This window comes from Gorilla gorilla, chromosome 1, assembly GCF_029281585.2.
Source record: "Gorilla gorilla gorilla isolate KB3781 chromosome 1, NHGRI_mGorGor1-v2.1_pri, whole genome shotgun sequence".
Classification (NCBI taxonomy): Eukaryota; Metazoa; Chordata; class Mammalia; order Primates; family Hominidae; genus Gorilla; species Gorilla gorilla.
Genome location: NC_073224.2, coordinates 90,072,900 through 90,088,530, shown reverse-complemented (window position 1 = coordinate 90,088,530; position 15,631 = coordinate 90,072,900). Strand labels below are relative to the sequence as shown.

The 15,631-nt window shown below is 38.2% G+C and overlaps 1 protein-coding gene across 1 annotated transcript in view; it reads left to right on the top strand.

The window, feature by feature from the left end:
• Positions 1-14,435, top strand: part of LOC134758497 (flavin-containing monooxygenase 5-like) — a 90,243-nt gene extending 75,808 nt beyond the window's left edge. Inside the window, 1 exon segment of the mRNA XM_063706147.1 lies at positions 14,266-14,435. Coding sequence (XP_063562217.1) covers positions 14,266-14,435 — 170 coding nt within the window.
• The last annotated feature ends 1,196 nt before the right edge of the window (positions 14,436-15,631 follow it).

The following is a 15,631-nucleotide window of genomic DNA, read 5'->3' as shown; positions in this document are numbered from 1 at the left end:
CACCATTGATAGGCATGGGTTGACTCCATATCTTTGCTATTGTGAATAGCACTGCAATGAACATACAAGTGCATGTGTCTTTTTGGTAGAACAATTTATTTTCCTTTGGGTATGTATCCAGTAATGGAATTGCTGCATCAAATGGTAGTTCAACTCTTAGCTCCTTGAGAAAATTATAAACTGCTCTCCACAGTGGTTGAACTAATTTACATTCCTGTCAACAGTGTATAAGTGCTCCATTTATTCTGCAGCCTCTCCAACATCTGTTATTTTTTTACTTTTCAACAAAAGCCACTCTGACTGGTGTAAGATGGTATCTCATTGTGGTTTTGATGTGCATTTCACTAATGATTAGCAATGATGAGCATTTTTTCATACATTTGTTGGCTGCATGTATGTCTTTTTTTAACTTTTAAGTTCAGGGGTACATATGCAGGTTTGTTACATAGGTAAACTTGCATCATGGGAGTTTGTTTTACAGATTATTTCATCACCCAGGTATCAAGCCTCATACTCATTAGTTATTTCTCCTGATCCTCTCCCTCCTCCCACCCTCCACCCTTTTATCAGCCCAAGTGTGTGTTGTTCCCCTCTATATGTCCATGTGTTCTCATCATTTAGCTCCCACTTATAAGTGAGAACATGAAGGATTTGGTTTTCTGTTCTTCTGTTAGTTTACTAAGGATAATAAACTCCAGCTCCAACCATGTCCTTGCAAAGGACATGATCTCATTCTTTTTAATGGCTGCATAGTATTTCATGTTGTATATATACCACATTTTCTTTATCCAGTCTATCATTGATGGCATTTCCATTGATTCTATGTCTTTGCTATTGTGAACAGTGCTGCAATGAACATACACGTGCATGTGTCTTTAAAACAGAATGATTCACATTCCTTTGGGTGTATGCTCAGTAATGGGATTGCTGGATCAAATGGTATTTCTTTCTTAAGGTCTTTGAGGAATCACCACACTTCTTCCACAATGGTTGAACTAATTTACACTCCCACCAACAGTGTATAAGCCTTCCTTTTTCTACACAACCTTGCCAGCATGTTATTTTTTGATAACATGTGATATGGTGCCTCATTGTGGTTTTGATTTGCATTTCACTAATTATCAGTGATGTTGAAGTTTTTTTCATATGATTGTTGGCCACGTATATGTTTTCTTTTGAAAAGTGTCTGTTCATGTCCTTTGCCCATTTTTTATGAGGTTGTTGGATTTTTCCCTTGGAAATCTGAGGGCATTATATAATGGTAAAGGGTTCAATTCAACAAGAAAATCTAACTATTCTAAATATATGTGATATATGCACAACTTTCCACCCAAAAACAGCAGAATATACATTCTTCTTATTACCACATGGCACATAATCTAAAATCAATTGCATAATCAATAATAAAACACTTCTCAGCAAATGTCTTATTTTGAGAAGTATCTGCTCATGTCCTTTGCCTGCATTTTAATGGGGTTGTTTTTTGCTTGTTGATTTATTTATGTTCCTTATAGATTCTGGACTTTTGTCAGACGCATAGTGTTTGAAAATTTTCTCTCATTCTGTAGGTTGTCTGTTTACTTACTGATAGTTTTGCTGTGTAGAAGTTCTTTAGTTTCAGTAGGTCCCACTTGTCAATTTTTTGTTTTTGTTCCAATTGTTTTTGAGGACTTAGCCACAAATTTTTTGCCAAGGCCAACATTGAGAAAGGTATTTCCTGGGTTTTCTTCTAGGACTTTTAGTTTGAGGTCTTACATTTAAGTCTTTAATCCATCTTGAGTTAATTTTTGTACATAATGATAGGTAGGGGTCCAGTTTAAATCTTCTCCATATGGCTAGCCAGCTATCCCAGCACCATTTGTTAAATAGGAAGTTCTTTCCCCATTAATTATTTTTTGTACCTTTGTCAAAGATCAGATGGCTGTGGGTGTGTAGCTTTATTTCTGGGTTCTCTATGCTGTTCCATTGGTCTATGTGTCTGTTTTAGTACCTGTACCATGCTCTTTTGGTTACTATAGCCTTGTAGTATAGTTTGAAGTCAGGTAATGTAATCTTTCTGGCTTTGTTCTTTTTGCTTAGGTAATATGTCTTTAAAACCACATTATCTTTTTAAAATAAATAGGCAATATGGTTTAAAACATGTTTTAAAACATTTTAAAACAAAATGTTTTAAGCATTTTAAAGATATATGTTTAAGGAGGAAGAAGAGATATAGAGGAAGAGGGAGAGTGAAATCTTCCAGTTATTCTGGGTTAAAACTCCGTAATTACATTTTTGAAAAATCTATAGCTTTGTTGTGGTGCTATCACTTTGATCTTTGACTTCTGTGTCCAAAGGGCCAGTGGTTTGAAATTGGACAAGGCCCATTGTTTCTTCTAAGGTAGAACCAACTTTTAAAAAGCAGCTCCAAATAATTAGAACTATTTAATAGTAAACTGAATAGTTTCACAGTGGCAGCCATAGATGGAGATAGAACAATGTCAAGAGAAAGCATGCATGATGCTGGTTTACTGCACTATGAGGAAGCCTTCACTAGAGGCATGCCTCCACCTTTGCATCCTATTTGGGAGTGTTGATTCTGACATTCAGTGGGGTCTCTCCTCTCTTCATCAAGCAGAGTAAAGGTTCTTCATGCATCTAATGTCTCTGTCTTTCATTCCCTGACTATTGGTTCCCAGATGTGTGACAGCAATTTTGGGTAAATGCATCTGCTCTGCAAACCTAAAGTCTCCCTTGATGGGTCTCCTTAGGTTCAAGACTTAGGAAGAACTATTAGAAAGCCCAACTGCAGCTGCATGTCAACGCCACAATCTATCTTCAACTTCATCAGAAATAAAGTTGGTGTTTTCATTACCATATGCCTGACTCCTGTGTCTTAATTCTGACTTGTTTCTGAACTCAGAAGGGATTTAAGGGCTGTGAGCAATTATTACCCCAAATGTCAAAACAAAGCACTGTTATGAGAAATTTTGGAGATGGAAGAACAAGGATGGAAAGAGAGGCTACCAACACCTGTGAAATCAGGACTATTGTGGTACCAAAGGACGTAGAAAAAAAGAAAATCTATGGGGGAGAAAAGTGAAGTACCAAATGAAGAGCTATAAGAACACCAAGTGAGATCCTACAACCTCACCCTCACTTCCGCTCTGATCCACAGCACCTTAGTATTCTCTCATGAAGAATGGAAAGAATTGGAGACTCCTCACTACTAGAAAAGAACTTAGAGGATCTTGATGCAGGAGCATTAAATCCTAATTTTATTTCCATAGGAGTTCTACCAGCATCCCCTTTTTGAGGATAGGGGATAAAGTTTACAAGACAGAAGTTTATGTAATCTCAGCTACCATTAAGGATTTCTAGGTGAGAAAAAGAGAGATTCTGTTCATTATTCCTAAACACTTTATAAATTAAGGTATATGAAACTATGTTTTTCCTATTTGCTAGAATGTTTTCACTAGAAATCTGTGGCTATGACAATATTTCAAGATCTGTATTATTAAATTTGAACCTCAGTGAGAGATTGGCATCCACAATCCCAAAATAATGGAAGGTGTGAAGATGTTAACAGAATTTAATTATCAATTTTTCTTAAAGCAAGACAAAGCTATCTACACAAAGCCAGGTCATAGTACAGATATCTCAAGAGTCAGGACTCTAAACTGTAAGCCCACTGAGGAACAGACTGTCAGCTTTATCTTAAGCTTCTCTCCTAAGTAAAGCTGTGGACTGGAGCTCTTGCTTATCTCCTTGTTCCATTACCTAAGTACATTCATTTTCACACTTCTATTCCAACTGTGGACTCTTTTACTTTTTCCCTGACCTCTCCAGTAAAAGTCCCCTCCTTTTCCTTTTCATTCACTCCCATTAATTATAGCCTAGGCAAAAATTTCAAAGAGTTTTAGATTGACTACTTATCCAACCAACCAACACATACACACTGTTTGCTAAGTTATAATTTAGGAAATAGGTCAGAAACCAATTCAGAATAACAGAACACTTTTTTATGACTTTGATGTGGTTAACCTCATAAAAGAAAATTCAGCAGAGACTTAGCAGCCTAAGCCTAAGGCATTTCTGTCTTAAGTATATATTAGTATATATTACATTTATATTAGCTTCCTAAGTATATGTGTTTATTAGCAAGTATTTTTCAGAAATTACCCTTTCATTAAAAGTTCACATCATTCTAAATACTTTTTTCTGAACTTTCTTCAGAAAAGAAAATTAAAACTGTTGAAAATTCTAAAAATTCAAATGATAACAGCTGCCCCAGGATTTGCTTCTTTAATAGTATTAATGATTCTCATCATTTTAGAGATAATTAACTATCAAAATTTATGCTTATGGGCTTGAGGTGATTTGAGTCTATAACAGTATTACTATAACTTTGTTACAGGGTGAAATATCAGAAAAATAATATGGTATAATGGAGCAAATAACAATTTGAGGAAATTTTTCACTGAATTAGCTGATTATTTCACCATTCTGCACATTCAGTTGGCAGGTTCTTTAGTGTATGTATTGGTTGGTTGTATAAGTACTCAATGATGACAACTACTTAAGAAGTAGCAGAATCTAAGTTTCTCTAACATACTTGATCTACCTAGATCTTAAGAGACTCTTGGAAATTTATTCTAGGGTTTGGGGTGGTCCTGTATTTTCATATTTGTGTAAACTTGACATACTACCTGGATACTCCCTGTTGTTTATTTATACAAGAGGCAGAACAGTTTTGTTTCTGAGATCTTGTGTTCTACAGCCAAGCAGCTTGAGTTCAAATCCTGGCTCTCCCACTTGCCAGCTCTGTGATCACAGGCGAGTTATTTGCTCTCATTATGTTTGGTTTCCTTGTCTATAAAATGTGAGTGATAATATAGTGCCTACCTCACTTTAAATAAGTTAAGGATGTTTAAAATAGTACCTGCCACAGCATGAGCACTCAAAAAGGTGGCTATGTTTAGTAAATGTTAGCTGTTAACATGGCATGTCAAGCTGTTAAGTGTCAATCACATTTATGTGGCCCATTTGTGATCCTGATTCCATATTCTCTAGTGTAAAGAAAATGTATAAGGAACCAAGATAGATAACTTTGCAGTTGGCAAGCTCATTTGTGTTTCCAACTGATATATGTCACAGTACCTTGAGAATGTCTACATTATTTCTTCTTCCAACGTGGTATTATACCATACATACTCTTGTGACTTGCTTATAAATTATTTAAGCAAACCACCAATATTGGACATTTCTGTTGTTCTGAAAAATCCCCTATTATTTCCCTGACATTGGACCATGTCTTTCTTTATTTGATTGTGTCAAATTCTCTTCTAAGAACAGAAGATGAAGGGCAGATTGATTTACTCAGCTTTTAATTAATTTCCTAGATTCTAGTTATCATTCATGTATTTCAGCTCTATTTTGTCAAATTTTTCCTACTTATAATACCTGATTCTTTGATAAACTGAATCTGTAAAGCACATAAAAAACTAAACTGTCAATACTTCTTCCTAGTTTTGCTGAACCTGCAGAGCTTTATTTGTGGATACAACACCTCTCAGAATGCCATCCTCATTCCCAAACACTCCCTTCATTCAACACCCCACCGTCACTAGACTGAGTCCACCATTTTCTGAGAACTGTTGTTTATGAATCAGTGTAGAAAAAAGGAGAATGCTGCCCCAAAAAGCATCACAAAGTTATGGCTGGTAGAGCTTCATGGTCTCCAAGCCAGGAAAGCGAATGGGAAAAAGGGTTTCATAAGAGCCAGCCAAATGCCAGTTTTTTTCTTTTTTTTTTTCCTTTTTTTTTTTTAATGAGACAGAGTCTCGCTCTGTTGCCCAGGCAGGATGGAGTGCAGTGGTGCAATCTCAGCTCACCACAACCCCCACTTCCTAGGTTCAAGCGATTCTCATGCCTCAGCTTTCCAAGCAGCTGGGATTACAGGCATGTGCCACCACACCCAGCTAATTTTTTGTATTTTCAGTAGAGATGAGGTTTCACCATGTTGGCCAGGCTGGTCCCAGTACTTTGGGAAGCCAAGGCAGGCAGATCACTTGAAGTCAGGAGTTCAAGACCAAATGCCATCTTTAAAATAAAAACCTGCCATGCTATTTGATTAGCCATTAGTATCCCTTCTTCCTTCATATTTTTTATTTTAAATTCCTTTTTGATATTTTTATTCATCCAAAAAGGGTAATATTTAATATTTAAATGTTATAGCAAAAATATGTGCATTATATGATATATCCTAAATCACTTTCAGCTGCCCTATTCGGACCTTCTAGGATAGTTTTAATAGCATCATACTTAACTCTTCATTCAAATTCAGTCCCCAAAAATGTAAGCAGTGGGAGGGGTCTAGACACATACTGTTGCTGAAAGCCTCAGGCTCCAAAGCCAGACTGACATGGGTTGAAATCCCAGTCCTACCTCTTACTGCTAAGTAACAAGGGGCAAATTGTCTCACCCAAATGAGTCTCTGTGTCTCGTCTGTGACATGTGGATAACAGTACCTACCCCACAGAGGAGTTGCAAAGAGTAAATGAATAAAGCATGAGTGGTATGTCTCAGCACTGTGCCTTATAAGTGTTAGATATCATGATTACTATCATTCTCTGTTGCATCCTTATTCTCCTGAGGAAGTCAAAGTGCAAGTTAGAGCCAGGTGCTGTGGCTCTTTCCTGTAGTCCCAGCGATGCGGGAGGCTGAGGTGGCAGATCTCTGGAGCCCAAGAGATTGAGGCTTCAGTGAGTCATGATTGCTTCACTGCACTCCAGCCTGGGTAAGAAAGAAAGACCCTGTCTCAAAAAAAAAAAAAAAAAAAATAGGGCAAGTTAGATCTCAATCTTTGAAAAATGGCAGGCACAGAGCTATTGAGCCAGCCCAGGAACAGAAGCCCCACTGCAGTCATGTGATGTGCCTGAATGTTTATTCAACCCAAGACCAGGAAATCTCCAAAGCAAATACTTCTGAACTTCCTAAACTCTACATTTTCAATTCTTAGGGAAATTAGTGTATGTATACATTAGTGTATACAATATTCTGAATTAAAGTGCCTCTCAATATTTATAGCTCTTCAGCACACTGAATATGCCCACCAAAAAAATGTTAATTTTGATGATAAATTATTTCATAAAAGTGAAACAAAATTTGTCAAACTGACCCTAGAAATAAAAGTTGTATTAGAAATGAGGATGTGGCTCAAAGTCTTCAAACATCTTTTTTATTCCAAAGGCACTTGGGCAGCAGCAACCTGTGAATTCAGGGATGGGCTAAAGAATATTCTGCTGTCCTTGGTTTTCTAGATGTCTCAGACACTATAGGGTGAGGAAGTGACCCAAGGTATTTGTAAAGCCAGGGCTAGATGTGAACTCTAGGATCTGTCCTTCCTGGATGAATGAACTGTTTGACTCTATTAGAAACCACCAGATAAATACATACAATAAGATTAGCGTTGCTAAGAATGGTTTGGTCCACTTAAGAGAGACCCCCCTCAAAACAAATGAATCCTTTTATAGGGAATAAAAAAGCCTTGACAGTCTCTCTTTTCTCAGACAACACCCAGCAAAGAAATGAACCCATTGAAGTCTTGACTAACACTCCTGATTAAATCACTCCCACTGGGCAGGCCGATGCCTGAGGGAAATAAATGAGTAAGAAAACACATTACAAGCTTAGTAGTTTTGACATGTGGCTTTTCCTGAATCTTTAAAGGAATCTATTTCAAAATAATGATACCTATAAATGTGAAACAATTTGAAACATGAACTAATTATTCTATATAATGCCTTTAGATGCCAGGAAGCATTAATATCTCTTCTTGTTTGAGTGATGAAACACATATGTGAAGTTGGCTGCCTTAAGTCACCACAGTTAATAGACATTAAGACCCAGTAACATCCAGAGTAGATTGTATGGGTCAAATCACACAGCTGTTACAGGAATGGAGTCCTGATCCAGACCCCAAGAGAGTGTTCTTGGATCTTGGATCTCATGCAAAAAAGAATTCAGGGCAAGTCCATAGACGAAAGTGAAAGGAAGTTTGTTAAGAAAGTAAAGGAATAAAAGAATGGCTACTCCACAGAGCAGCCCGATGCCTGCTGGTTGCCCATTTTTATGGTTATTCCTTGATTATATGCTAAACAAGGGGTGGATTCCTCATGCCTCCCCTTTCTAGACCATACAGAGCAACTTCCTGACATTGCCATGGCATCTGTAAACCGTCATGGCATAAATTGTTATGGTGGGAGTAAAGCAGTGAGGACGATCAGAGAGGTCACTTTCGTGGCTATCTTGGTTTTGGTGGCGTTTTAGCCAGCTTCTTTACTGCAACATGCTTTATCAGCAAGGTCTTTATGGCCTGTATCTTGTGCAGACCTCCTATCTCGTCCTGTGATTTAGAGTGCCTTAACCATCTGAGAATGCAGCCCAGTAGGTCTCAGCCTCATTTTAACCAGCTCCTATTCAAGATGGAGTTGCTCTGGTTCACACACCTCTGACACAGCTGCCCTATCTCTGTTTCCAAAGGCTTGAAGGAAACTCCAGTCAATCAGGAAATATGTCTATGTGGCTGTAATGCTGCAGGAGGTGGGAGACCTGCTGACCTGCACTGTTCACCATACAGTAGCTTCACACTCATATGATGACCCTTCAAAGACCGGGAGTCACAGGTTTACAGTTTCCCCAGTTTGCTGGAATTCAAGTGGGTATCACAATGGCTTATCACCTTCGTACCCCACCTATGTAAAATTCAAAACATAATAGATCCTTATGTTCTCAGAAAATCCACCCCTTAGATAATCCTTCTCTATGGTTTAGACATCCTGTTTACTCAGCAGACAAAAACAGTTGAAGCATGAACCTATTCTGACCCCCAAGGAAGCACCAGTTTTCTGATACTGTGCTAGCAATATTTTCCACTTATGCAATTTCATTTATTTATTTATTTATTTATTTATTTATTTATTTATTTATTTATCCATCACTGCAACAAACGTTTCCTGAGCTCCAGACACTGTTCTAGGCACTACAAATACAGCAGTACACAAGAAAGTCAAAATCTCTTCCTGTGAGCTACACACTCTAGGGGGAGAAAAATACTCAACAGATAAATAAACAGTATCATGGAGGGGGAAAGACCAATAAGAAAAATAAAGCAAGATAAGAGACTAGAAAGTGACCTGGAACAGAGATAAAGAGGATTTCTTTCTCAAACAGACTGGTCAAGGAAGAACTTTGACAAAGAACATTTGAGCAGAGACCTTAATGAAGTGAGGGAGATAATGACTGTCATCAACTTGGTGGAAAGTTTTTCTGATTCTTTTTTATGCATACAAATACACAAACTGTTTTCTCGCAAAAATTGGAACATACTATATCAATTTTGTTGTAAACTTCCGTAATTTATTTCAGTAATCCACCAACTGTTGGGAATTTAGTTTGTCTCAACATACTTGAATTTATAAGAAGAATCAACTGAAAATTAATTACATATGAAATAGATAATAAAGACGTTAATAACTAAAGAGGCTAAAGGCTGGAAAAATAGATGATACATCTAAAGATCACTGTCATGTTGACTAGACTGCTTGTAGCCAATTACTGTACTTCAACCAGAACAGCACTTTACAGTAACTGTGGATTCTGCTACTGTTTCCCACACCTGTAAGTGCCACTGTCACCTCTATCATCTCTCATTAATGGAGAATCTATGATCCACTCCAACATGCAAGAAGTAATTCAAAGCCTATTGTTCTCAGAACCAGGAAACAAGAAAGAACATCTGAGCAGAAAACATTATCTGGCTCCTCTCCTTAAAGAGACAAATCCTTTGCTGATAATAAAAAACACCTGGAAACTTCCTAACCTTATGAGATTTCACCACCATCTGACTTCTGCCTTCATGGATTATCCCATGTTCCATCTACTCTCTTCCAAACAATTAACTGCTCATCTGCATCCCAGACTTAAGATTTTAAGAAGATAAACTAGACACATGGCACAAGAAGTACTGAATTCCCAAGGGGGCACAATCTGCTCCCTGCTTATAACAATCATGAGGATATGAGTTGGAAGAGGAGTCATGGAACCCAGCCACTGTATTCTCTCTTAAGGAATCAGAGCTTTTTAAGAAAGCCTAGGCTCTACTGCTCCCACTATAGAAAGCCTACAGAGAGAGGAACAGTACTTCCTGCTCATAGATTTAAGTGAGCCAACTCACTAGGCAGTTGACCCAACCTCTTACCTCCCCCCACTTGCCAGTCCTTACTACTATACTAATTATTTTTGACCTGTATTTAAGGAACCTAGCCCACCTCTGTGGTTGCCTTTTGTCCCCTCTTATTTCAGCCTAAACTGGCTGCCCAGGACTTGACTGGCTCAATGCTGGTAAAATCTGGCAGTCTGCCAAGTCAATAGCAGCAGGATAATAGCTACTACTGGGTCTCCCTGCCTCAAGATGGGAGGCAAAATATAGGAGGACTGCAGGAAGCAACAGGTCCTTCTGCAAACAGAAGACCTGTAAAAGACAGAGGCACAGAAGTCAGGATAGGGGCTGTTGGGGGTTGGGGGCAGGGCCACGATGCATCTAGCTTTACTAGATGCCACAGCCTTGTGTCATTATGATAAAAAAGCAGTGCTGAGGAAAGTTATTGCTTAGGGTCTAGTAAAGAGCTCACATGGATGGGCACTGACGTGATTCTCACCATATAGTGCTTTATTAGTGCTTCTCTATGAGAATGTGTGACTTTTCTCTAAAAGAATTATCATGCTACTCTCAAAAATCAATATAAGTGCATTCTATATCAGCTGGATGACCAGTGACCAAATTTGTTTATGCTCATGACTGCATCAATGCTAACAGGCATAGGTTTTTAATTGTCTCAGAACAAATGAGAAGAATTTAATATGTAAGTGATGAACAACAAAGAGAAGGCTAAACAAAGTGTTTGTAATAGTGCAAACAGAGAAAAGTTGTCAAGACAGGGATGTGCTCTATCACCACTCCTATTCAATATAGTGTTGGAAGTTCTGGCCAGGGAAATCAAGCAAGAGAAAGAAATAAAGGGTATTCAATTAGGAAAAGAGGAAATCAAATTGTCCCTGTTTGCAGACGACATGACTGTACATTTAGAAAACCCCATTGTCTCAGCCCAAAATCTCCTTAAGCTGATAAGCAACTTCAGCAAAGTCTCAGGATACAAAATCAATGTGCAAAAATCACAAGCATTCTTATACATCAATAACAGACAAACAGAGAGCCAAATCATGAGTGAACTCCCATTCACAATTGCTACAAAGAGAATAAAATACCTAGGAATCCAACTTACAAGGGATGTGAAGGACCCCTTCAAGGAGAACTACAAACCACTGCTCAATGAAATAAAAGAGGACACAAACAAATGGAAGAACATTCCATGCTCATGGATAGGAAGAATCAATATTGTGAAAATGGCCATACTGCCCAAGGTAATTTATAGATTCAATGCCATCCCCATCAAGCTACCAATGACTTTCTTCACAGAATTGGAAAAAACTACTTTAAAGTTCATATGGAACCCAAAAAGGACCTGCATTGCCAAGTCAATCCTAAGCCAAAAGAACAAAGCTGGAAGCATCATGCTACCTGACTTCAAACTATACTACAAGGCTACAGTAACCAAAACAGCATGGTACTGGTACCAAAACAGAGATATAGACCAACAGAACATAACAGAGGCCTCAGAAGTAACACCACACATCTACAACCATCTGATCTTTGACAAACCTGACAAAAACAAGGATTCCCTATTTAATAAATGGTGCTGGGAAAACTGGCTAGCCATAGGTAGAAAGCTGAAACTGGATCCCTTCCTTACACCTTATATAAAAATTAATTCAAGATGGATTAAAGACTTAAATGTTAGACGTAAAACCATAAAAACCCTGGAAGAAAACCTAGGCAATACCATTCAGGACATAGGCATGGGCAAGGACTTCATGTCTAAAACACCAAAAGCAATGGCAACAAAAGCCAAAATTGACAAATGGGATCTAATTCAACTAAAGAGCTTCTGCACAGCAAAAGAAACTACCATCAGAGTGAACAGGCAACCTACAGAATGGGAGAAAAATTTTGCAATCTCCTCATCTGACAAAGGGCTAATATCCAGAATCTACAAAGAACTTAAACAAATTTACAAGAAAAAAATCAAACAACTCCATCAAAAAGTGGGCAAAGGATATGAACAGACACTTCTCAAAAGAAGACATTTATGCAGCCAACAGACATATGAAAAAATGCTCATCATCGCTGGTCATCAGAGAAATGCAAATCAAAACCACAATGAGATACCATCTCACACCAGTTAGAATGGTGATCATTAAAAAGTCAGGAAACAACAGGTGCTGGAGAGGATGTGGAGAAATAGGAACACTTTTACAGTGTTGGTGGGAATGTAAACTAGTTCAACCATTGTGGAAGACGGTGTGGCAATTCCTCAAGGATCTAGAACTAGAAATACCATTTGACCCAGCAATCCCATTACTGGGTATATACCCAAAGGATTATAAATGATACTGCTATAAAGACACATGCATACGTATGTTTACTGTGGCACTATTCACAGTAGCAAAGACTTGGAACCAACCCAAATGTCCATCAATGATAGACTGGATTAAGAAAATGTGTCACATATACACCATGGAATTCTATGCAGCCATAAAAAAGGATGAGTTCATGTCTTTTGCAGGGACATGGATGAAGCTGGAAACCATCATTCTGAGCAAACTATCACAAGGACAGAAAACCAAACACTGCATGTTCTCACTCATAGGTGGAAATTGAACGATGAGAACACATGGACATAGGAAGGGGAACATCACTCACTGGGGCCTGTCGTGGGGTGGGGGTAGGGGGTAGGGATAGCATTAGGAGAAATACCTAATGTAAATGATGAGTTAATGGGTACAGCAAACCAACACGGCAGATGTATACACGTGTAACAAACCTGCACGGTGTGCACATGTACCCTAAAACTTTAAGTATAATAATAAAAAAAAAGAAAAAAGTTGTGTAAAAGAAAATCAGCTCATCACACAGTACACATTCATGAAGTCACACTGATGCCAAGAGAAAAGGAGTGGTTTGATACCATGGTCTTATTGCGAGCAGCTTTATACTTTCATCAAACTGGCATCTATTAGTTAAATTAATGTTAGGGGTTTGTTTTCACTTAAATTTAAAATTGTTATGTAAGAGTTATTATTATAAGAAATTTATAACTGGTTTTAATGTCTGTACATAAGTAACCAGATAATTAAAATAATTTAAGTAAACATCACAGATTCTCAAGAATTATTTTTCATGTACACAAAGCTCACTAAGATTATTTATTGCAGCATTGTTTATAATTGCAAAGCATCAGGTGTATGCCAAATTCCAAATATCTATCTATAGCATAATGATTAAATAACTATGGTGCAGCCATACAATGGAATATGGTAAAACTGCCAGAAAAAATAAGATAACATGAAGCAATCTCCAAGATATTTCTTCGGTAGAAAAAAGTACAGAACAGTGTAAATAATATACTGCATTAGGTGTAGAAAAGGTACGAATAAGAGTCTACATTTATTTTTGTTTGCATTTACATTTTTAAAAAGCACTACAAGGACACTCAATAAACTATTAAAAGTGGATATCAATGAAACCAGACAGGTGGACTTCTCACTGTGTGCCTGGTTATATAGTGTCCATTTTTGAGCCATACAAAATTTACATACTGAAAAACTAAAACTAAATTTATAAACAAAAAGTAAAAGTAGTGCATCTATCTGTTAGCCAAGATTAAGAAACACTCAGTAAATTGTTGGAGTGAGTATGTAGATTAAGGTGTTTTAGAAGTTCAAGAAAAAAACCACATTTATAGATTCACATATTAAAGCCACCAAAATCTATTGAAGATCGTGGGCTGTCTCATTCATGAATAGCTCATTCATGACCCTGGATGAACTTTAAACTCCGGTTTGAATGCATTGGTTTCAGCACAACATGCTGCCTGACAAGGTATCTCAGTAGGGTCCATTTCAGCCGCTAGGTCCATTAACCGCTAGGCTTAGTTAATGCTAGATACTGTGATAGACATTGCCTGTGACTGTTTCAGGGAGTTACACAGACTGCATTCAAGTATTTCCTTTATTGTATCTTGATGTCTTTAGTTTTGGATTTTAGGAGAAAACTTCAAAGAGCAGGGTTTTTTTGTTTGTTTGTTTGTTTTTGTCTTTCTCCAGATATCCAAGGGGTGCCCTTGCATCTCTGCAGTAATGACCCCACACAACTCAGGAAAAGAGTAACAACAACAGCCAGTCATTGGGAAAAGAAAGTTGGTGGTAGAAAAGGAAGAGAAGACAACCGTTGGAGCGGCTTCGACCCCAAAGTGAAGCTTCCACTGGAAACTTAAAGACATCCCCTCAGCATATTCCCCACCCCAGCCGTGGAGAGCAAGGAAGGGTCTTCAGGGCAATAAAACATTAGTAGGTGAGATCAGAGTCTGAGGGAAGTGGGTTTGCATCGTGGCTCTATTACTTTCTAGCAGGGTAATATTGTGCTGCTCATTTAACTTCTCTGGGCTTGTGTTTGCTTACTAGGAAAACAGGGACTATCACGGTACAGTCCTCATAAGGCTGCTGTGGGAATAAATAATCTGTGTAAAATTCTGAGCACAGTAATAACCAGCACAGATAAATGTCAGCAGCTATTAATGTGTGATTGACAAAATCATTAGTAGAATAATTCTTCAAACACCTAAATTAAGACAAAGTTGTTTAAAATATGTGTATTACTCTGTAAAACCCAGCATACTCTGACTGAAAGCCAGAAGATAGCAGCATTCTGTAGAGGGCGTTCCATACCTACCCGAACTCCAGACCATGACTATGGTCATCAGGTGGGCGCTCACTGGCCCAGGTATTTGACTGCATCAATGGCACATGAGTTCTTTGTGAGACAACAGAGGGATTAGCTGCAAATGATGGAATCCACACTTTGGGATAAGAACTATCTATGGTTTATTATACAGTTAAATCAAGCATGAATGCCATATTTTCCAGGTCCTCTGTTGTACAGAGCTAAATTAAGCAAAAAAGAAGGCATTTTGATAAGCATGCAAGACTAATAGGCCAGGCACAGTCTAGCCTCAAGGACTGGCTCCAGAAACTGGAAAACTGCTTGAAACCCAGGCAGGACCCTCTCCCTCTCAGGTCTCTGTTCTGACAGCTGTTTCCTTCTCTACTTTCTGCCTAGAGCAGCTTCCTCTGCTCCCAGCCTGCAAGGTAGAATATGGCTGCCCATAGCTTCCCAGCAAAAGTTGCAGGTCCAACACATGAGGGAAGTTAAATGTTCCTCAGTTTCTGTTCTAAATTCCCAGTGAAGGGTCTGTAATTGACTCACCTGGGTCAAACTCTCATCTCTAAAGCAAGTAACTATGGCTTTCTTCAGAGGGCAGATTTGTTTTATACTTACATGGCTGCTGGAAACCCACTCCTTGAATTGAGAGGGGGCAGTTAAGATAATTGCTAAGATCTGGACAGATGTCTCCAAAAATGCTCACAGTAAATCATATAGAGGGGCTCTGATTTTCATGTAGCACACAGAGAC